The 24786-nt window shown below is 38.0% G+C and overlaps 1 protein-coding gene and 1 long non-coding RNA gene across 7 annotated transcripts in view; one reads left to right on the forward strand and one right to left on the reverse strand.

Annotated features, from left to right (window-relative positions):
* The window catches only part of LOC109285006 (uncharacterized), an 8564-nt gene extending 3538 nt beyond the window's left edge, over positions 1-5026 (forward strand). Inside the window, exons 1-2 of the long non-coding RNA XR_009459131.1 lie at positions 1-535; positions 1094-5026. The exon at positions 1-535 is cut by the window's left edge and continues 3538 nt beyond it. This is a non-coding gene — a long non-coding RNA (uncharacterized LOC109285006). The remainder of the gene's footprint in view (positions 536-1093) is intronic.
* POLA1 (DNA polymerase alpha 1, catalytic subunit) overlaps positions 1-24786 on the reverse strand; it is a 301656-nt gene that overhangs the window by 11558 nt on the left and 265312 nt on the right. For 2 of the 6 annotated variants that reach the window (XM_059720834.1, XM_019495021.2), the window contains one exon: positions 7449-10293. The exons of 3 other annotated variants lie outside the window; for them this stretch is intronic. In XM_059720834.1, the coding sequence (XP_059576817.1) occupies positions 10055-10293 (239 nt within the window). In that variant the 3' untranslated portion in view covers positions 7449-10054. Of the gene's footprint in view, positions 1-7448; positions 10294-19376; positions 19460-24786 lie in introns of those variants that run through there. One more of the 6 variants, XM_059720836.1, reaches the window with a different exon arrangement.

The raw sequence follows: 24786 nt of genomic DNA on the forward strand, positions 1-24786 counted from the left end.
CCATTTGTGCAGGGCAAAATTCCAAAAGTTCCTGGACAAAACTTTCTTTATACAACAGAGGAACTATATGACTGCAACCTCCAAAACTGAGAACTGGCCTTAAAAACTCCAAGATATCTCTTTTGCCTTTTGTTTACAGCCTAATTGACTGCACCCCTGTTCTAGGCAGCTCTCAATAAGTTACACTAACAGCTGTCCAGATTCAAGAATTCAACATATATTGTCACAGCAGCTCAAGAACTCATCCAAAGCTCATCTTTCTCACTGCCATTTGACTTAGCCCCCCATAAACACAGCATTATTAAGCTAGTGTTATCATACATTGAAGGGATTCCTGGACATAGCCTCTTTTTGGGTCCTCCCATCTCCATCCAGGTGGTTTTTTAAAATATCAGCAAATGTCCAGGATTTTGCTTTGCCTCTGCTTTCCCGGTACTTCCCAGCTTGCCCTAGCAAAGAGCTGCTTGAGGCTGGGGGGGGGGGAGGGGGAGGGCTGTCATGTGGTCTGCACATGAGCACTGACAGCTGCAGGCAGGTGAGTGAGTGAGGGCATGTGCATGTCTGCTGGTGCTGGGGCTGCAGCTGGGCAGGGAGGTGGGGAAGGGGGTGGGGGAGCTTCTAAGGCAGCAGGGAGTTGCATGGGCTGGGGGGGCAGGGGGCTGCGGGTTGGGAGTGAGGGGCACCAGCATGGTCTGGGGGGCCAGTTACTGTGGGTCGGGAGTGAGGGTCAACAGCAGAGGGGGGGCGGCGGCTATGGCTTGGAGGTGAGGGGCAGGGTATGTACTTATCTCTCCTCCCCCCACAATCATATACTCCCTTCCCCACATAGGTGTCCTCTTTATTGAAACTGGAAATATGGTAACCCTATATTAAACAGCTGAAATTCCTTAAGCTTCTGCATACTTGTACCTCCCAGATGAAGATGAGATACTGTTAAGAAATCAGACAAAACATCCTTAAAAATGGGAAAGGGTACTGATGTGAGCTATTTTACGTGGAAAATGCATGCACCTTGTATAAAAATTGAAAATAGTTCTATTAGATAATTCTTAACAGAATCAGTTTGTAGCTGAGCCCAATTATGTTGTTACAGTGTTAAAAGGAACAACCATGCAATCCTACAAAACTATCAAGATAAGTTCCTCGACTACAAGGACATAAGAATTTATTAAATGCCAGGTGCAAGAACAGCAAAATCTTAACTGCACTGGTCACAACTTTGCCAAGATAAGAGGAGAATGTTCACTTCAAGTAGAAATGGAGAAAACCTAACTAATAACTATTAACACTTTGTACTTCCATACTGCCATCTATTGGAGGTTTTTTAACTACTTCACAAATATTCAATTAACTCCCACAACACTCTTATGAGGTAAGTAATGTTTTCATTTTACAAAAAGAACCAGAAGGCGTTATGGTCCTCTTTTTGAAAAGTATGTCACTAAAGGTAGCTTTATGTCTCTAAAATTAGATTTATTCAGTCACCTAAATAAATTACCTCAATAGTCGATGTTTTTAATATGTTCAGTGTTCACTGACATCAATGGCTGTGGATGTTCAACATGTTTGAAAAATCATGTCTATTATTTACATGGTTAAATTTGAATTATCAAACTATGCAAGTTTGAAAATTAAGATCTAGGCGATTTGTTCAAATTTTTACAGGAAGTTAATGGCAAGCAGAACCCAGATCTTGTAACTTGCAATTTTGTACTATAAAGGAAAATGATCTAGGTTTAAACCAAAAAAGGTATATGGGCTCCTAAACTCCCACTGATTATCCCAATTAGAAGTTGAATTGAGGCACCTAAGTACCAGTTTTGGATCTACACCTAGTGATTGAAGTGAAAGAGTCCCCTGTTAAAAATGATCAGAGCATAAGTAGATCATATATATGATAACAATATATTGTCATTTTACAATACTATAACCACAAAAGTAATTATTCAGATGTTTCAGGTATTATTCACCAAAAAATTCAGCAGAAACAGTAAGTAAAATATTCTTTCTTTCTTAACTTTCACCACCTATAATAATCCCTCTGTTTGTATTTTATTAGAAAAGAACTGATTTTAAAAAGTCATCTAATGTTACAATCCTCATCCACAGCTGCCATCTGTCCTACAGTACTAGTAACAGACCCTTTCATTCACAAGCAAAGTCAGCGGAAGAAAGAGGAAGAGGAGGAGGAGCTGAAGGGGAAGAGAGTGAGAAAGCGGATAAATTCCATTTGAGCTATTAAAAAAATAGAAAAGTGAACTCAGTGGTTGAAAAGTGAAGATAAAAAGATGAAAACAGTAATCTTGCTACAGAAACCAGAGAATTATGCTCTTGCTCTCTCCCCTTTTTTTGCTTTCACACTGCACAAACTCTAGCACCCTGAACAACTCACTCCCCTGCTATTTCCAGCACTTTAAAGAAACTTTTCAACATTTCTGTTTGACACATATTTTCAACAGTGAGGTGAAGACAATAAGTAAACAGGTAGTGAAGGGCTATTTAGAGAGCTGGTCAGTCACAGTAATAATAATGTAAAAAAAAAAAACCTTCACACAGAACAGAACATCTATCCTATACGATGTAGCCATAGACAGCACATGACCTCTGACAAACAGTTTTCAGAGTAATTTTAATGCTACTCTGGATTTAACTTGACTAACTGGTAGCAATTGAGCACATCTTTTTTTGTGGCAGCAGTTATCTAAAATGCTACAATAACAGCATCAAAAGTAGAATGGTGGAAGATTGGTTTTCCATTGTGCTGCTGAACTGGCATAATGCCCACTTTAAAAGCAATTCGCTGCTCATCACTGAAATCTGGCAGACACGACACTAAATGCCTCAAGGAAAAAAAAGGGTCTTAAGAAGGGGGAACTACTCCAACCAACAAGCAAAGGAAGGGGGGAAAAAGTGAAGGATGATGAATCTATGTAAGAAGAGAAAATTGCAAAATAAAAAGTTTAGCACTGCCTGTAGACTCAACAGGCTTTACTTAATTTGCTTGAAGATTTTAACGCAGACTTGCATTAGTAATAGCAGAACAAAACAAAAGCAAATATATATTTACGTCTGTCTATTGTTCCGATGAAGTGAAAATGTACTGAGTTACGTCAATCATTTGTCAAACACGTCTTACTAGTTTTATTTACCACCAAATATAATGAGTAAATATGTGATAATAAAACTCTTCTTTTTACATGGACATATACAATTTTTCCCCCTACTAAATACAGGTAATGATTTAGGAAGCTTTCAAAATGTCTTTTTACTGTCAATAAAACTAATTCTATTCCCATTTTCATGTAAGAAAGGCTTTACAAATGAAAATTCAAATTAAAATTCTGATTACAGTGTAGTGTGACAACACCTGTATTTATAATTTTACTGTCAGCTAGCTTGTAGTGTTTAACAATAGCCTGAAGCAGAAAAGTAATTGGAATTTGTCTGTAACATGCCAGATGACGACACTGGGCACTCTGCTGCGCTAAAGCAAATTTGGTGTGATGACAAAATAACCTTAAATATCTAGGGAACCCAAAAGGTTAAATAAAGTCCATTCAGGGACATCTCAGTGACTGAGGTAAGACAAAATAGATGAGAAGTGGCTGCAGTGGACAAAGTACAGCTGTTGATAGAGCTTTTGGCCTTTTTCCAACAAGTATCCCTCACTTAACAAAACACAGTCTATTTTTAACCCTAGAGTTTTTCTAAATGATCTGTTATTCCTAAAATTAACTAACAGCATATTTTGGGACAAATAAAAAGGAAGAAGAAAGAATACATTAGCATCAGGCAGAAAAACTCTTAATATATTTCAATCTTAATAGTTCTGTTGATTTTCTATTAGTAAAGGAAAAAACGCAAAGAACATAAAATTACTTGGTGATAATTGGAAAATATTCTAGGTACTGTATTTGTTTTCCTACTGCACATATCCACACAAGTGTACAAGCTGATATACATCAAAAGGTTAAGTAAAAACTTAAACATCCCACTTTCACGTTTAAAGTAGTAGTATGAAAAATTATTTATAGCAGTTCTCTGCTGTCAACTTGAATAATTTAAAACTCAAATGCTGATCTCTGTATACATCTCATCTTACTTTAGTCTACAAATGAAAAAGGCACATTTTTCATTATCCTAAAGATAAAAAAAATAAAGAAAAAGGAAGCCACATAAAAAAGAAAAACAGAATGACAGTGATGTTTTAGTTTACACTAGATATGGCAACACACACAAACTGTCAAAACTATGGAGTGAAAAAAGCTGTTATCAAGCAACTGTCAAGATAGTCCTCTGAGATTTGGAAATCTTGTGTTTATTGTAACTACTGCACATTACACAAAGAAAGAAACATCCCTCTTCTTACCGTTGCTGCTAAATATCATGCAAGAGAACCTAGACTTCTTCCTCACTATTTAGATTAATTTTTTTTCCCCGTGTAATTCTGTGCTTGACAGCACTGCTCCCCTTCTTTAAGGTTTTCTATTGTTTGGTCAAAGTTCAGAGAGAAACTTGAGGTTATATCAAACATTATTTCATTTTCAAGAACTGTCAACACCCATTTTATGTTGTTAACTTGTTGTCCATCATTTAGGAGTAGAAACTGTTAACATCAAAATGCACAGAGGAAGGATTTCTACTTTCTAGCTTAGCAAGGATATGCAGAAAGAGTCAGTGGACGGGAAATGGATATTTACTAGATGCTTTTAAGCATCTCTCTCTCTCTCTCTCTCTTTCTATATATATATATATAAAATGTATTTGCATATGTATATTGTTTAGAGTTGAGGCTTATGATAAATGGGCAATAATACACAGGGGTGTAAGCAGAGGGCAGGGGTGCAAGTTGGAATTTACTTTTGATTTATAAAGAAATTATTATCCCTTGGATAGAATTTTACTGCATCTTTTATGAAATTGTTTGGACTGACTTCAGGATCACACAACCCTCTCAGCCAAGAGCAGTGTTCCAGCTATAAAATCTATGTCAAAATTATGCAAGTAAAAATTGTTTTATATTTCATAGTTATTTCGTGTGTGTGTGTGTGTGTGTGTGTGTATTTTAACTGAAAACTCAGTTTTTACTGAGAAATGGCCTTACCTTCCAAAGTAAGTATTCTCTGAAGTCTATATACTTTGAGGAGTCTTATAAAGAAAACAATCTTTGGATAACCCCCAGAATGTCTGGAATTTGTAATTTTTCAAATTTTTACCTCATGACGTGTGAACCACTGTTCACAGATATATGAAGCACCCAGAAGTACAAAAAAGAAGCTCCATGCATCAACTTCAGGAGTCAGTTTTTAGCATCTTGAAACAATGCACCCTAAACAAGTAGGAGCAAGTTAAATATCTCAAGGAAAAATTGTTACCTTCTCTAAGGATGCGCAAATGGTGACTGGTACCACCCCTGTCTGAGGTGGCTGAGGCTGATACTAGATTTTGCAACTCATTCAACAGCAACATTTCAGTTACACTGTTGCTGAAAATGCCATTTTGAAAAAAAAAATTGGGAAAATCTGTGGGCATACATAAAACCTGATAGTTTTGCACAACTCGATCAATATCAGGAATCACAAGCTCTTCTCGTGATCCATTTTTTGTGTGATGGAGACAAGGTTCAGTTGATCAGTCCTGGTCAAAACCACACTTTTTAAATATATAAATTCCCTAGTTCAGGAACTAACTTACTTGTATACAATCCTAACCACTCTGCTGTGCTCAAAATCAATAGACACTCAAATAGAAGACTGAAGGAACTTAGATGTTTCATAAGTTTGCATACAAATATTTTAATCAAAACTGCAGTACCTCAAAATTTTGTATATATTCTTTTAAAGTACTCAAGTACATGTTGATGAAATTGGATCAATAGTTTGTATTTGATAAATTCCCATATTTTATAAATTCACACATTCAATGACCAGAGAGAAAGCTTTAACCATTATAACCTTAACCCTAGAAATAGCTCTAACCCATATATTGTAGGTCACTGGTATTAAAGACGTTTTTAAATGGTTAATTTTTACCTTATGTTATTGCTTGAAGAAAAGGGAAATCCAACAACAACCACACTTTAACAGTTACCAACATTGCACAGATCTTAATTTGTTATGATCAGAAAAGAGAATTCTGAATTGGATTACAAATCCAGTTTGACGAATTGGCTTTTACACATGAAATTGTGCTACACTTTTAAAGTTATTTCCAAATATTGGATAATCTCATATACCTCAATACAATACAAACTAAATTAATGGTTGATGAGCATAACACCATATCCATCCTACCATAAACAAAACTGGTAATGCAATTCTAGACTTCCTTGTTTTTAACTGTCAAGTATTTCCTTCTCATTGGTATACCCATTCTAAAGTACCAAAATAATTATTGCATAAATAGCTGCAACATATGTGTCTATTTAAGACAATCTACTGATGCCATAATAGTTTTTAACAGATGTATTTTATATGCGTCCAAAATAAGAAACAAGATCACTGGATTAGTCCTGATAAATGTTAGGCATAGGCTGATACTGTGGTCTTCTGCAAAATCTCACTCTACAGTAAAGCTTGACAGGATTGCAAGACTTCATAGATATAAACCATATGTTAAAGGTCTATCCGTGTATTTGCTACTCCCTAATTATAAAAATGATCTTGCAAGTGAAGTGCAAAGTAGAGGATAGGACAACAGTGAAGGTGTGTTGTTTAACAGGTCTTGGACTTTAATGATTACTGGGTCAAAACAAAAATTAATGTATAAGATGTGCTAGAGTTAGGTTGACACAGCAGACTCTCTCTCATGTTTTACCCTAGAAAAATGAACTTCAGAATATTATGAAGATACTCAAATATCTCTTTGTTTTAAGTCATGCTTGGATGCGAATCTAGGGAAGGCTCTGGTAGTCATCTTCACCTGCAATTCTTAAGGGATGGAAAATGAATCATTGTAGCTCAAATTCAACATATTAAAGTAACCACCATTAAAATAAAGAACTTATTCCATTAATAATGAAATTTAGAGTAATAGTAAAGAATCTACCATGCTTATTTTACTGACCATGAAAATTCAGCAACTGAATATTGTTAAATTGAGTTAGCATTATCAGTGGAAAATATGCTCTATTTCCTATTATTTATGAAGCCCTATCCTTTTCTTTCTTACCAATTACATTCCCTATCATTTCCAAAATATACAAACTGTTTTCAATCAACAGATTTCTTTATTACAGCATACTGCATGCTTTTTACTGCCTCTTTTCTATATTGAATCCTTGATTGGACAAGCATTTTGAATTTAACATGGACTGTGATTGCACACATCAAACAAATTAAAGCTGCCAATCTCTTTTTAGAGGGTATCCTTTATATACACTATCACTGAAGAGTACCCAGAGTATATTTGCTTAGGAGAAATGGGGGAGGAGAAAATGATTACCCTGGCAGAATCAAAAAGACTTTAATTTTCCCATGATATGTAACCGGTCTTACAACCCTGGTTTCTTCAATGAATTCTTTTATAGAAATTGTATACACACAGTTTCAAAATCATCACAAATGTTTGTTCACAAACCACTTGATTTTTCCTTTTGGTCTAACATTAATTAAGCCAAAAAATAAGGTAAAGAGTGACTTTTACAAGAGATAAACTTATTAATAATTTTGCAACTTTCTCCTCAATTGCCCACTTATACAAAGATATTTCATATTCTATTTAATCAATTACCCTTTGGAACATAATGCATTTAATTCTATTGTGTTTTTACAATGATGCATGTTGACCTGAAGAAAGGCTGAACAAGATGAGCAATAGTTCAGTTTCTGAATAAGCAGATACGGTCTAAAAACATGTCAATATTCGGGACATAGTCCCCCTTTAAAAAGATCCTGTGGGGAAACGTTTAGCTGAAAAACAGATTCTAATAGGCACGAACTCACAAAAGAGATCCAAGTCAAGGAGTGAACTGAACCACAGAACAAATATGAAGAAAAGAAACACTGTTAGTGGGACTTGACTAAGAAGATGATTTCATAATCCTTGGTATGAATCAAAATTTGATGAATTCCTCTGCTGCAAATTCACAGGACACTGGGAGATGTCTGCCTGTGAGGATGCTGGCAGTTTCTATTCCATTTGCAGCACCAGAGTAGCATAATGGGAATATCATGGGGTTTCTAGAAAACAAGGATGGTTTTGCAGTTGTTACAATAGTGAACCTGTTTCAGAGGATCTGAGTTCAATTTCCACCCTCATCATGGTGTGACCATGGTCAAATCACCTAATCTATCTGTAAAAATGGGCTACATGACATTTTTTCTTCCCATCTGCAGTTGATCTTGCATTGTATTGCTCCTCACTGCAGGAATTCTCTTACCCCGTGTTACATTTGCATTGACAACTCTAGCTTGTAGGCTAATTAATAATTAATTACCTTTTATAGAAATATAATAATTAATAATGATGTGTATCTGGTCCTTTTAATGAAAAGAGTGAGCTCTGTTCTCTCCCTTTTAGTCCCCAGCCTTGGCTGTAGCCAAGATGCAATGCCTCTGAGGAAGGCTTAAAAACATCCTGACACATCTAGCAGAAAAGAGGGGTGGAGATGGGGACAAACAGCAAAGCCCACCCAGAAGCATGGGAAATACCCAGAGTAGAACATAGGCATAGATATACCCAGATTATCTCCGACCAGTGGATGCCCAACCTCTTCTTGAACACTTTCAGTAATGGAGAGTCCACAGCTTCCCTAGGCAGTCTATTCCACTGCCTCACTGTTCTAACAGTGAAAGGTTTTCCAGATACCCAATTCAAGCCAATGGTCCACATCTTCCTCTGCAGCAAGGGAAAAGGTGCTTTACCTTTTCTTTGTGGCAGCCCTTCAAGTATTTTAGGACTGTTATTATGTCCCCTCTTAAGCACCTTTTCTACAAGCAAAACATGCCTAACTCCTTCAGCTTTTACTCATATGACTTACCTTCCAAGCCCTTGATCATCTTTGTTGCCTGCCTCTGGGACCCTATCTAACTTCTCCTCATCCTTTTTAAAATGTGGAGCCCAGAACTGCACACAGTACTCCAGATGAGGCCTAACTAGTGCTGAGTAGAGAGGCACTATCACCTCTCATGTGTATCTTGCACCTAATGCTTCTATTAATGCAGCATAGATGTTGGCCAATTGTAGAGTGCAAAGATCCACATACTTTGTGGGGGCTATAATCTTCAACTCTCTTTTTCTGCTTCAACTGCCAGATTCAACTCCCCACAAGTACATAAGTCATTTTCATATACATTTTATTTAAATAGTAGCACAGCCAGTCAAATTCCTAGTGCCACTGATTAAATAAAAATTTAGATTAGAAAGCAACATGACGGCCCACAGAGAGCTAATGAATCAGGCGGCCATGTGCTCAATAGGGAATAAAAGACAGATTTAAAATGCCCTGTGAGCCTGGCTCCTACTTTTCAACCATTCTGTTCAGTCAGCAAGGCCACTGTCAGCTGTCACTTTCTGTAAGCAAAAGGTTAATACAGTTACCCAACGGTAAAAAATTAACTTTTCATAAGGAAAGAATGCCATAGAAGGTGTCCAACAGATCAGAAAACACAACCGATGGAAGCTAGAACCATACCTATCTGGAATACATGAACATTATGAGTAGCTAATTTTCCCCAAATGCTTATCTAGGGTTGTCTTCCCTAATATAAAAATGAATCTAACTGTACTTTTTTAAAGAAGATATTAGTATATTAGTCTTAGCCACTCCTGCAAACATTAGGGCAGTGAGAATAACTTGAAATACAATGTACAAGTTTAATAAAAATAATCTCTGTTTGGAATATTCAGTTTTGGTTTTATATGCCACAAAATGTTTTAAACATCATTTAATTCAGGGGTGTCAAACATGGCCTGCAGCCTGGTCATCCAGCCCACAGACATTTTCCTGACCCTGGCTGTGATGGGCAACTTTCCTGTGGCAGTCATGTGCCTAGGCAACAGACACAATGCTGGAACCCCAGCAACACCATGAAAACAAGCCCAGTACCATGGCCTATTCCCATGGCAGTACCCAGGATGCTGGACTTCTTCCTGCCAGGTCCCTGGAGCAGATGCCCATGTCGTGCTGGTCCTGGACCAGCCCTACAGGCAGTACAGTCCTGGATCCATCATGCAGGAAAAAGGTGGTGGTGCGGTCTGTGGGCCTGGTCTCGGCTCCACACCATTCACTGAGCTCATGGGCTGGTCCTGCACCACTCGTCTGGCCCACGGAGCCAGAGGAGTTTGACAGCCCTGTTTTAAAAAAGATAAGAAACTAAGTGGGATACTTTATAGCATACAGTAGTCAAAGAAAGTTAGGTAAAAACTATTCCATTGTCTTTTACTATAAATTCTACTAATCCTCCTTATGAAAAGTACTGAAAAATGATAGAATGGACGGGGGCGGCAGGGGGGTTGGGAAGAAACAAAGTGTTTTGGATTCAGGAAAGACAGCCCTATCAGTCTGGCCAACGTTACTGAATGGGACACTTGCTTTCCAAAACAGGTAGATCTGTAGATCTTGACTTGTTGTACCTGCCAACAGTGGAAATTAAGGATTGCATACTTCTTTCACCACAATAAGATGTTCATTCTGTTGAAGCAGTAATTGTGGATCTTGCGGGATCTGCTGTTTCCTGTTTGTAAACAGATTTGTCTACAAACTTACTGGCTGCAGAGCAGCAGCACCTTGCCCATTATATAGCAGAAAGCTTGGATGACTTAGTACTTCTGCCATTAGGACAGAAAGATCTTAGGAGGCAGATATAATTGTGCTGTTCTACAGATATTATTTGTCCTAAATAATTTCTTGTGGATACTCTGAATTCTGTGAAAGCAAATTTTTGTGATTCATTAAAAACTTTAGGATGAGCTCCCAATTATTCTCTTGTCCTACTAGAACATAAAATATACTTCCAGCATCCCTAAAGCTACAATTTCTGGAATTCTTCTAATAGAACAGATGTAGACATGTTGAAAGAAAACATAAATCCTCTGAATTTAGGAAAAAATATATACTTGTTTGGGTTGAAGGCAGTTGCTTGAGGACCAGGCTGAAAAGCTGTCTGATGTATATGAGAGAGACAGTTAACTGTCCTAGTCTGAGGTTAGGCAGAGGGCAGGGCAAGGAGGCACCTCATAGACTAACTTGTTCAGAGAGGCATGAGCTTTTTATAGGCTACAGCCTACTTTTAAAAATCTGCTATTGTGACAATGTTATGTCTAACCTTATAGACTAATGCATTTAGAGAGGCTACAGCCTACTCAGATCTGAGCTGTGTAGCTCATGAAGCAGGCTGTAGCCTCTCTGACTGAGTTAGTCTATAAGGTTAGACATAACATTTCAAGATCTGCTGTTGTGACATTGATGACTTTTCTTTCCTGCACTTTAAACATGCAATGTTAGCAAAAAGGAGTCAAGTCCTAGAGACAGCTTATCTTGAATAGGGATAGAATTTTATTTTCTGTTTGTTTGTTTTTTGGTACTACAGTAAAAGCTTTGTTATCCAGCATGACTGGGGTAAGCGGCATGCTGGTTATCTAAAAAAATCCAGTTATCTGAGAGTTATACTTATCAAGGAAGACAGGAGCACAATGCAGCCGCTGCCAATGGGAAGAGCCCAGCGCTGCCTCGGCCCCAGCCTGCAGCAGTAGCCTGCCCTGCCTTGCGCAGATCCCTAACTAAGATAAACAACAGAAATACTTGATGCGCATGCTGCACAGACTTGGCAAAGATTCCAGTTACTGAAGTGAGGATTTGTACTGGGGGATAGTGAAAATTGCAGTTAATAGAGTATTCTAGTTAGTAAGATGCCAGTTAACACAGCTTTTACTGGATAATGGTAAAAGTAATCACTCCAAATGTCTAGCTAATTCACTTTTTGGTAATCCAATCCCTTGATTTGCAGGCTGCTAATGTGGCTAGACTTCCCTAATCCAGATCTCTATGGAAATAGTCTCTGCATGCAAGGAGGAAGAACTTCTATTCTTCTTAAAACACAGGACCACTTTTGCACTGTTTAACATGATCAACAGGGGAACATACCTCCCTAGGAGGCTTGCAAGGCTAGTTAACACATGGAATGCTAAACATCATTCATGCTCAGCTTATTTTCTAAACTGAGTATTCAATATGCTTGTTCATATTGTCATGAGCATTTCAATGTCTGAGGCAGAGGTGAGAGGTCACTATCATTCTGATGGGTTTTAATGTCTACTAGGGGGTGTCTGCAAGCCTGGTGCACTGGGGAAGCACCTGGGAGTCCTATGGCTCATACCAGTGCAGCCCCCATGGCATGCAGACCCAGCTGGTGTAGTCCACAGGGTATGGACCCCTGGTCACTAAAGAAGCTGAGTTAAGTGAAGGAAGCTCATTTTCACAATGAGGAGTAAGCCACAATCCTGCAGTTTGGTTAGCACCTTTTTATGATTTACTTTCTGTAAATGACCATGCTATCCAGGGCTGTGCGCAAGTTCTTCAATTATTTAACTATTACTGCAAATGCTTTAATGAATAACACTGGTTTGGTGTTATTGGTTTTTGATTTCTTCTGATCAAGGACTGTTCATTCTTAAAAGTATCTTTTCCCAGAATGAAGAACATGGAATACAGTCTGAAGAACCATTGTGCATCAGAAACATGTTATATAGCACTTAAGCCCGGCTAGTTCTTGAAAATTCAGCCTACACTTTAGAAATTTTTTGGAATATGATGTCATAACCAAATGAGTTGAGTGCCCCTGTCACAATAGAACTGCCCTGAATAACCGCAAATTTGGTACGTTCTGCCTCATTAGCTATTCCCACCTGGCAGTCTGTTATTGGCTACTCTAAATGTATAAAAATCCATGCAGCTTCCACCCAAGTTGGAGAGCTCTGAGCACGTGGTAGAGTATGGAGAACTTTGCCACGTGGCAGAGAAAAGCTGGTGGACTGGCCATCCTCCAACATTTCCCCGTCACCATCTGTTCCCGACGTATGCTTCATCTTGTATGCTCGTTTACTGTCTACAAACTCGCCGGTCCGTTTGGTCGCCAGTTACCTGTAACTACGCAAGCAACTCGTTACCTGTAACTACGTAAGCAACCTTACCACCTACGTCACGGCCACCAGCGGCGTAAGTAAAGTTAAAGTAAAAGTTATTTTGCAACCAATAGGCTGTGTCCCACCTCTCCATCCACCAGCCCGCTTGACAGCCGAGTAATCAGCGATCTTCCTCAAGTCAGCTCCGGCCGTCTGAGACATATGAAAGCTGGGCAAACATACTCTTAGAATGAATGGCTTTAAAAGGGGAGAGGGACCAGGGGTTGCTGCTTGCAACAGCAACTGTTCTGCTGTAAATGTTACATGTGCATAAACCTGTAGCAATACAACTGTAGCAAAACAACTCCAGCTTAATTCTGCTTATCCTAGAGTTAAAGGGTGAGGGGGGAAGAAGGGGACGATCTCCTGAGTTCAGTGTTTCTTGAGAAACTAGTATCCTATTTTGTTTTAAACAAAAATCAAATGTTGAGGAAGCCGACAAGAAACACTCAGACTTCTTGCCACTGGATGCTACTAACTCAGTCTGCTTGAAAAACACATCTGCTTAGATTAGAAGACTGTGGATTCTGGGCATAGCCAGCACTGAAGTCTAGTGACAGAACTAGAAGTCAGGGCCTAATACTGTGAAGTGTTTGGCAATAACTAATAAATCAGCCGCAAAAGGTTGTATCCAATGAGGTCTCTAAGAAATTGGAAGCACCCTATAATTTGTGTGAGCTGCAGCTGTAAGGCACCAGGCCACAGCTGCTTTAACAAAACATATGGTAGATATCCTCACATAACACTTGAGGCCTTACAATCCTCCTTTAGTTTTATTTCAGTTAGTTGTTCATCATTTTTCCTAAAAATTAAAGAAAAAATATAACTTTTAGCAAACCTCTCATGTTTTATATTATCAGCTAGCAGTGAGGGTTAAGGAAAAAGAAAAACTATCCTTGGGCAGAGTATTCAAGGTTTGTTGCACAACTCTGAAGCAATTGTTACTGGCACTCATCTGACAGAATACCAGGCTAGATGGGAGGAAACAGACTGGGAGAATGTTTAATATCTATTTTCAGTTTGGCCCTGGGGTCACAGGGAGAAGGAAAAGTGAATGTATGAAACTAAACAAGTTGTATGTATAATATGACATTTTAAAATATTGTCAAATATCAATAACAGGCAGTCAAGGTTTTTGTATAAACTTTTCATAAAAATCTTCTATAATATTTACTCTAATAGTAACAACAAAATACTGACTGAAAGCCACTGTTAAAGGTACTATACACTTGCTATGTACAATTTTTTCCCAACTAGATCTCAATATATCTTTACCAATGTAATATTAAGGTGCCAAAATATTATTTGGCTAATTGTCTTTATTTCATACATTACAACACTTACATCTGAGAAAAGAAATAAGAAATAATGGGATGAGATTCTTATTTTTAAAGCTTTATAATGGGGGATTCCGTGAAAAAAAATGCAGCATTCTGTTAACTCTTACTTACAGACTTCAAATAGACATTGCTGAGCATATGGAGAGGTGGCAGTTAACACAATAAAAAACTTAAAGAATGCAATCTTCTTATTATGGGCATAGTAGGAAAATAGTACTATGTAATTGTGCCTTCTTTAGTACACATACATTTATAGAAAAGATATAAATACTGATAAAAAGATTTTTAAATAATCTCCAGCGTGGAATGCAGCTACTTCAACCAATAAACTTGATAATTAGCAAAGGGTTAAAAGTCTGAGAGAGGAAACAAGTTCATTAAAAAAAAAATTAACCCACGTATTTAACCCCAAACAGAGAAAATACCAACATGCTGCCTTAAGACAAAACAGTAATTTTCCTATTATCTTGATATAAAAATGTTGGATTGTGAAACGGTTCATTCAATAATTTGAGCAGAAGCATATTGTGTTGTCAATACCCTCTCAACAATAACCTGCCCTTTTTAGAGCCTCTATTTTAACCTCCATGGTAGCATCTCAATAAGGACAGTTTTGCGATCTGACAGCAACAAATATAGAACTATGTACTGAGGTCTTAATACTTTTGACCCATTGACCAGTTGGGACTAAGAGAGTCTCATAAAACACATATCACTAAAATTTTAGTGGATTTGACTTTTTTTGCTCTCCATACTTATTGTATACGTAGTACTATGGAACATGCTTTCATAAATCAGATATCTAACCACTAACAAATTATGCGCCGATTACAGATGACCTTTGGAGTTGCTCAAGGTACAGTCACAATCATGCATTAAAAAACTTGCTTTTCACTATAATGTGTGAATGTATGAAATTAAATGAGGCTTGCAATGTAATCAGTGTGGTTGGCTGCTTTAATATATTCCATTTCAATTTCAAATCACCACAAGCCAAGAGTGACGAATCTAATTTGATCAGTTGTTCACAAAAACACTGAAAGGAGATATAAGCAGACCTATCAACAGCTGGTTACATGGCCAGATTTCAAAAGCAATTAATAGGTTCTTACACCACCAGAAGCCCTTAAAATATTCAAAAACAACAGTCTAAAATCCCACAATATTAGAAATGTACAGTAGGGAATTCTGCTAACAAAAGCTATTAAAAAAATTCAGGGTTTTGGCTAAATGCACAAAAGCTAAGAAATTCAAGTGAAAGATCAAAACTCCACTAAATAGATTTTACCTATGCATTTTCTTAAATTCTTTGTATATGTAAATATATATATAGTTTATATATAATGAACATTCATATATTTTGAAAAACCATAATAAATTGAATATGTAAATTAAGTAATATTAATAATTGGGTATTTACAAATTTCTTGGAAACTGTATGGCTTTCAGTCTCTTGCCACAGCAGAATATATTGTCTCCCATGTAAGGTAAACAAATGAAAATATATAAATCTAACAAACACCCTAAAACAAAAAACTGATGTTTTAATTATCTGTCATGCCTGCCATACCTGTAACTTGCAGATTTGGTCCCTTAGCAGCAACTAAAGGAGTAAAATAAAAGACAGGCTGCAAGTTTTTTTCCAAAGGTAGTTCTTCTAAAAGCTACAGCCACCAACTCTGATTACTGAGAGTGAAAGTGACATGCACAGGGAAGAGTCCATTGTTTGAATTCACTTCAGTTAATCTTCATTTGCACCAGAGACAATTTTGGAAGGATTTAAAAAAAAAGTGTACAAGGCATGTATATACTTGCAATGGAGGAAGAATTGGATGAACAAGCAGGACTTTCTGAAGACATTACAACTGAGACATGATTAACTTGTTAACTGCACCCTCAATAGTAACCCTGCAACATGTTCAAGGAATTAATGGTGACAAATATAAACCAGCCATAAAAATGTTCCACAAAAAAAGGAGGAGCAATTAGTGACAGAGAGGGGGGACAAGGCTGAGCTATTCAATGAGTTTTTTGCTTCAGTGTTCCTGAACAGGGCTCAATGGGTTATTAGATGGGCATCAGAGGGACACCAGCCTACCAACTGTCAACGCTAACTTGGTGCAGAGTCACTTGGATGGACTGGATGTGCTCAAGTCAGCAGGCCCAGATGAGCTGTATTCGAGGGTACTGAAGCAATTGGTCAGTGTCATAGCAGAACCACTGGCACGGCTGTTTGAACGTGCATGGTATTTGGGTCAGGTTCCGGAGGACTGGAAAAGGGCCAAGTTGATCCCTATATTCAAGAAGAGGAGGAAGGAGGATCCAAGTAATTATAGGCCAGTCAGTCTCACCTTCATCCTTGGAAAGATCTTCGAAAAAATTATGAAGGATCATATTTGTGGGAGTCCAGCGGGAAAAATAATGCAGCAGGAAAACCAGCATGGATTTGTAGCAGGTAGATCATGCATGACCAATCTGGTTTTGTTTTACGACAGGGTCACAAAATGCTTAGTAGAGGTGAATGTTGTTTTCTTGGACTTTAGCAAGTCCTTCGATACGGTATCTCATCCTATTCTCATAAATAAATTAAGAGGCTGCGACAGATGTTTACACGGTCTGGTGGGTGGCAAATTGGCTTAGCAGTCACACCCAGAGAGTGGTAATAAACAGGTCAGTATCGACCTGGAAGGATGTGAGTAGTGGAGTCACACAGGGTTTGGACCTTGGACCTGTATTCTTTAATGTCTTCATCAGTGACTTGGATGTGGGTGTGAAGTGTACTCTGTCCAAGTTTGTGGATGATACTAAATTGTGTGGTGAAGTGCACACTCTGGAGGATAGGGAACAATTGCAGGCAGACCTGGACAGGTTAGAAAAGTGGGCAGTACACAACAGGATGCAATACAACAAGGACAAGTGCAGAGTGCTGCACCTAGAGTGCAAAAACATCCAGCACGTCTACCGGCTGGGAAGTGACCCTCTCAGCAGCACAGAAGTGGAAAGGGATCTCGGAGTCCTAGTGGCCTCCAAGATGAACATGAGTCCTCAGTGTGACAAAATCATCAGCCAAGCTAACCGCACTTTAAACCGCACTTTAATAGAGCCAAGGAGGTGATACTTCCCCTCTACGCGGCATTGGTCAGATCGCAGTTGGAGTACTGCATCCAGTTTTGGGCGCCGTACTTCAAGAAGGATGTTGATAGACTCGAGAGGGTTCAGAGGAGGGCCACTTGTATGGTTAGGCGCTTACAGGACAAGTGCTATGAGGAGAGACTGAGGGACCTGGACCTCTTTAGCCTCTGCAAGAGAAGACTGAGAGGTGATCTTGTGGCTGCCTACAAATTCATTAGGGGGGCACAGCAAAGGATCGGAGATGCTCTGTTCACCAGGGCGCCTCTTGTGGTAACAAGGAACAATGCTCACAAACTGACAGACAGAAGACTTAGGCTAGATATCAGGAAAAACTTCTTCACAGTAAGCGTGCCCAAAATTTGGAATGGGCTTCCAAGGAAGGTGGTGCTCTCCCCTACGTTGGGGGTCTTTAAGAGAAGGCTGGATAGGCATCTGGCTGGGGTCATCTGACCCTAGCATTCTTTCCTGCCTAGGCAGTGGGTCAGACTCAATGATCTGTTGAGGTCCCTTCTGACCCTAGCATCTATGAATCTATGAAAAGAAGAGTAACATTTTTGTGGCTGCTTTTCATCACATTTTAAACGGAAAATGTGGCAGGGTAACCAAAGTCTGCTCACGACTTCTGTTCAGTCCTGGGGCTGGGACTGACAATCAGTTGAGTGCCCCAGCCATGCCTCTACCATGCCTCCTGCTTGACTTCAGACTACCTCGCTCTCCTATGAGTAATCATTCATTTGCGACATAGCTGTGTTCTATTTGAAGTCCATTACCTGTGGGACTCTACAGGGTTCTATACAATCCTGTCTTGCCTTTCAATATGTACACCTGAGTAATCACTCAAATATGGAGATACCATGGGCTCAGTTGCCAATAATATGCAAACAGCATTCAAGTGCATACTGCTGACCACCAATGCAACTACCACCTTTCCTCAGATACAATTATCTTTCTTTCTCCCCTAAGAAAGTAAATCTGCTGACTTTTTATTTGTGGAAAGTAGCATTTGTGAAAAGGGAATGTAGAGATAGGTACTCAGCAGAACAATGGAAGAAAACCAGGGAGGCAGGTTACTTGGGTACCACAACATTAAGTACTTTCTGACAAAGACTGCATTAGCAGATGACAGGAGATTGAACATGAAGCAAACAAAACGCTTTACAGATTTTTCTGTCCTTGATGTTGCAGCTGATCTGGAAGAGAATGCTCAAAGTCCCTCATGCAGAGATAGCCTTTGGTCTTGTATATTAGCGTGTAACAGTTGCCTATCCATGTGAGCTTTTTGTCCTGTCTCAAAAGAGGGCTTATGAATAAATCAGGCAATTCTTTAAACTGCTATGTTCTAGGACAGTGTGCTTTAAGTGACCTCCATATAACCAAGTTACACAACAGCATTTTTCTTTCAGATTTGACATTCGGGAGGAAGGATGAGTGGATTGTGGGCTCCAGAATATTTAATTCCTCTTTGCAAATATGCAAGATTTCTCATGAGTCAGTTCTTAACTTTTGAAGCCCTTTAGGGTTAAGGACCTCCCATTCAGAAGATTCAAGCTATGGGGTCAATGTCAAATTGAGAGTCTATGTCTGGCACCCAGATAATTTTAGGTGCTTGAGCAGATTATCTGCTGTCTTTCAAAAACAGGCTACATGAAGGAGGTCTGCCTTGCTTCCAAACATCTGTGGAAAAAAATAGAATTTCATTTTGAAACTGATTGTTAATATCTTGGTTGTTAGATTTCAAGACTGACTTTCCTGAGGAAATTTTAAGACTCATGAAACACATACCTCTTGTGGCTAATATTAATTTATTGGCACCATTTTCCCAAGCTATTCCAAGTAGCCAAATTTATTTTGTAAGTAGATTCCTTCTGGAAGAACAGAAGAGGATTTTGGTTACTTCAGAACAATTTGCTCTTCTCATTTTGCTTCAGTTAATGAAGCATCTGTAGCAACATAAAAGGAACTTTTTTGGTGCAATTACTTTCCCCCTTCCTTGACAAAGACCTTGAGCTGAGTGGCATTTGATAGATGCTCACATTCTATGACTAAGATCGGAGATGGAGAATCACAAGTGCTACTACATGATAAAAATACCAAATGGAAAGTAAAACCGATTCAGATGCTGAAACTGTCTTTCATCTGATTCTTGCCCCACTCAATTAATAGGAAATGCTGTCATTTCCTTATTTAATTATTGGCCCCAGAGAATACCTGAATGATCTCCTGATTCCAGGCAGAGACAGGTGATCCTTGAATTCTCATGAGTCAATAAGAGGAAAATATCCTAAGACCATTCTAGGAAACTCATTTACTTAATTCGTGCATTTGTTTATCTTAAAAACCACAAAGCTTCCACAGATATTTACACCAGTGGTGTGGAGCATTTCAGCCCACTGGTAAGCCAACTGGATAATCAGAATGGCAGAGAAAGTTGTCAGTTCCTTGTTACCAGTAGTTTGGAAGAGTAACTGTTGACTTGCAGTCTTACCAGTCTTTCCCTTACCTTTCTTATAGCTTCATATAATACATATATATCAATAGCTATCATGTTGTAATATATATTGACCTTTGCAACTATGCTAGTGGGGGAGAGGAGAGCAGAAGTTGGATGTCCCAAGTCCTGGACCATTTAAACAGGAAGAAAATAAAGACTCACATGAGAGCTCCTACAAGTTCTACATTTATATAAATTAGGTCTGCTTACAGACATATCACCCCCCTTCCCCACTGAAAAACCCAGAGTTTTAAAACTTGGTGTACTTCTGCGCTGATCCCAGCACATGCCCAGAAAAGGCAGCATGTTAGTTGGATCTAGTTCACCCAACAACTATGTAGACTAGGTGCTTTAGTGGGGCTTTTTGGACATTTTTATTTAATAGCTGATTGATCTGCTTTAGAAAAGTGCCAAAAAGCCCTGCTGAAGCACCAGATGCAGGTCCAAATAATGTGCTGCTGCATCTGGTAAATTGAGATTTGCTTTTGGTTTTTTTAAATGTCTATAAGCAGCCTAGATTTTTATAAAACAATTACCCATTTAAAGCACTTTTACTATCACTATTTCCAGAAGAAACAGTCAACAAGAGAAAAAACAATGAATACAGCCACATTTTATTACTTTAAAATGTAATTGTTATCTAGTATGCATGTAGTATACTTCAATTTAAGAAAAAAGATTTTTCCAATACTGTTGTACATTCAACTGCCTCTCCTTTTCCATTTCTGTTTCTTTAAAATGTACTAAGATATTGGAAGAATCTGGCAAATACAGGTTTCATATACAGGGCATGGAATGCTTTCTGTCAGTCAACAAAAGGATTTGGAAGTTGAGAAGGGGACTAACAAAGCAATTAATTGTGTTAGGTGAATGAAAACTAGAGAAGATTTGGCCAGAGGCAGGTACTGAAAGGGGCTAGTGGGCAGCAGCATGTACTTGACTTCAATGTTCTATTGGTCAATTAAATTCTTCCCTTCCTTGCTACTGGAGAGAGTGTAATTACATCAGCAGTTTGGACAAGGACACAGAAACAGCGCTACACTGACTTGTTCAAACAGCACAAGTGGGATACTTACTAGAAGAAAAAAGAAGCAGCAATTATGTTAATATGTTAAGTACTGAACTAGGTTCCTCATTTTGTATAAGCAGAAACAAAAGACAGAATAATTCCCACATTTAAATAATCTGCCCCAGTAACCCACGTTAATTTCTGAAAAATCAAAACTAACCTAAAATTTCCCTCAAAATAACTGAAAAGTAAACTCAACTCAGAATCTATGCAATGTTGTGATATTTTAAATTTGGCTGAAACCAAAAAAGAGTGGAAATGTCTTTTAAAGAAGACAGTTCTCAGACTGTGGCATGAGAGTGCCTGTATTTTTATAAAACAATTACCCAGTTAAATCACTTTTACCTTCACCATTTCCAGAAATGGTCAACAAAACAGGACGAAAAATTAGTAAAGCCACACTTAATTACTTAAAATGTAACTTCCATTTAATATGCACGTAGTGTACTTCAGTTTAAGAAAAAGATTTTTCTTAAACTAGTCAATGAAAATGGTTAGAGGGCTGGGGCAAATAGGGCATCTATACTCAGGCTCTATGGTGGGGGGCAGAGGGGAGTGACTCTGAGAGCTGCTCTAATTAAAGCACCCACAGCATCACATGTATTTAGCATCCCGCACTGCAAAATGGCAGCGGGGACACTGACTAAAGCTCATTGAACAAGTTTTAGTTAAAGCACCCTACCACCATTTTGAAACATGGGGACGCTGAATATGGGATGCACAGGCTGCTGGAGCACACCAATAAGCACGCTCCAGCAGACTCAATTAATCCAGTCTTCTCCAACGTGTGCTAATTAGCATGTACTGGAGCACAGGTCTATCACATGTATAGGTGCCCATGACTGCTGAGGAGAGGCTATGGAACTGGGTTTATTTAGTCTGCAGAAGATTGAGGACATATTTGATAAGAGCCTTCAACTACCTGAAGGATGGTTCCAAAGAAGACGGAGCTAGACTGTTCTCAGTGGTGGCAAATGACAGAACAAGGAGCAATGGTCTCAAGTTGCAGCAAGGGAAGCTTAGGGTGGATATAACTCTCTCACCAGGAGGGTGATGAAGCACTGGAACGGATTACCTACAGAGGTGTTGGAACCTCCATCCTTGGAGGCTTATAAAGCCCAGCTTGTCAAAGCCATAGCTGGAATGATCTAGTTGGGGGTGGTCTTGCTTTGAGCAGGGAGCTGGACTAGGTGATCTCCTGAGATCTCTTCCAACCCTAATTTTCTATGATTATAATTCTATGACTTCCATACAAATTCTCAGAAGAAAGAAAGAGAGACTAAATATGTTCTGTACTACCAGCCATCAATTTATATTTAAACATCTGCTTATGCCAAATTGTTTACATGTATTTATTTTTTCCTACCGTAGGGCCAAAACACTAACAGTGACTGCTTTTTAAATAAAATAATACCAACATAATTTTATGGTATATCAAACTGATTCATCACCAACTTCTACAATTTATAATAAAATTACAATCCACTTAGTCCTGGACAATACAAACTTCAAAACATCAAAGCAAAGAATTTAAGATATCCAGGAAAAAGTGGCATTAATTAAAAAAATAAGTAGCAATTTACTTTAGAAGTGTTCAAAAGCCTACTAACAACATTTCAAGTGGTTATACTGTATTAACGACACTTATTTCCATCATTTAATATTGTACAATAAAAAGGTTCTGATACCTGTTGAAACCCTAGCAAAAAAATCAAATTTCAACCATTGTTTCAATAAAAAAAGATTGATTTCTCCTCCACTGCATCATTAAATATCACAATCTTTTTCAAACAGAAAATATTCAGTTGATAACATTACTACGCTCATGCATTACTTACTTATGAACTCTTTCATTGTTATACCAAAAATATAAAATGACCTTACAAATAGTTGAATGTTTTAATTTCAAGTTCACAGTATTTGCCACTAATAGGATGGTATTTGTTTTTATACCCCAAATAAAACTACTCAGTCTGTCACTCACTCCCTTTTATTCATTTTTTTGTTTTGTCTTTACTGCATGCATCTCTTGTAAAGTGAAAATGTCTGTTTTAAGATAAGTGGAAATACTACAGTACGTAACGTTTTCATGTCAAAATAATTACATTATTATATTCTGAGTTAAATAATTTAAGATAGGAAAACATTTTGATATGCATTTGACAGTTGTAATCCTCGTAAGATCAAATCAACTTCTTGCAAAAGGAACTTCCACTTGTTTTAAAAAACACCACCATAGAACAGGATAAGCAACATAGAAGGTTGCCTCACTATGTTTTCCTCTTGAAGACCTGGGTGCAAATCCTGAACTTAAGTTCCCAAGGGCAAGAAGTCTAATTCAACTTCTGGAAGCTAATGGAATTAGATCAGGGATAAATTTGTTCCAAAGGCTGGAAATTGGTATGCAGGTTTTATGGCTATCTCTACAACACAAATAAATCAGGTGCATCCTTGTCACGCCCCTCTCTTTGTTCTCATCATGGAACCATCATGTAACATGGGACAACTGGATCTTTCCTAGACAGAGACTTTCAGGGTGGAATAATAAGCTTACTAGAAGCAAAGACACAGGGTTTCTGATCACGTGCAAACTTATGTGTATGATGGCCACAGTAGATTCGGATGGATGGTATGCTTTTACAGCACTGTTTTTATTTATTTTACAGAACCCAGGACACAATTATTCTCCGGCTTATACTATCATATTTCTTTTCTGATAAACAGAGATGGCAAACTATGACATTCAACCGCCAATGGCAGAATTATCAGTTTAAGTAAATAAGCTTGAAAATGTATGTAGATATAGACTCTCTTATGTGGATTTTCATAAACAGATCATGTATAATTCACAATGCCTACACCATTAATTAGTAATTTCTTGTTTTCATGTCTGCTACAGAATAAAATATATATATATATATATATATATATATATATATATATATATATATATATATATATATAATTCTGTTATATATGTAGACTTGTATACATCTTAAAATGGGACAGATTTTAGGGCAGAGGTGGCCCTGCCCTAAAGCTACAAAGTGCATCCCGGGGAGGGGGGGGGGGGGAGGAGGATAATCACAATTTATTCCATCTTTAAAAATGACATAAATATCAATTTCATCTGCTTAGGATATGAAGACTTTCTAAAGAATTTTTTCATGTGTGGTTATTATTCTTTGAACAACATTAATGCAAGTGACTAAAAATTTAACTGAATCTCAGATCAAATAAGCATACAACTTTCAAGTATTCATCAGATTAAATTAATCTACAGTGAAGCATTGAAAACCAACATCATTAAGTTGGTAAAGATTTTGAAGTTGCTTTTAAGAGGGATTTTCTTTTTGGGTCCCATCTTTAGCTGATATACATGGACATAGGTCCACTTATGTTAACAGAACAAGACAGATTTAGATAATTTGAAAACCAGGTCCTTAGACCTTTCTTTCTAAAACTAAGTTTGGGAATTAAAATAAACGTGTGGTAAACACCTTTTAAAATGGCTAGTAAAATTTCTGAGACAGAAAAGTCAATGATGGTACAAGAACATATAAAGAGGTACCTACAACCTACTTACTATATATCCTGGACACTTTCATACCTTCATACCTTCTGTTTAATAT

The sequence above is a fragment of the Alligator mississippiensis genome, chromosome 1 (assembly GCF_030867095.1).
Source record: "Alligator mississippiensis isolate rAllMis1 chromosome 1, rAllMis1, whole genome shotgun sequence".
Taxonomy (NCBI): Eukaryota; Metazoa; Chordata; order Crocodylia; family Alligatoridae; genus Alligator; species Alligator mississippiensis.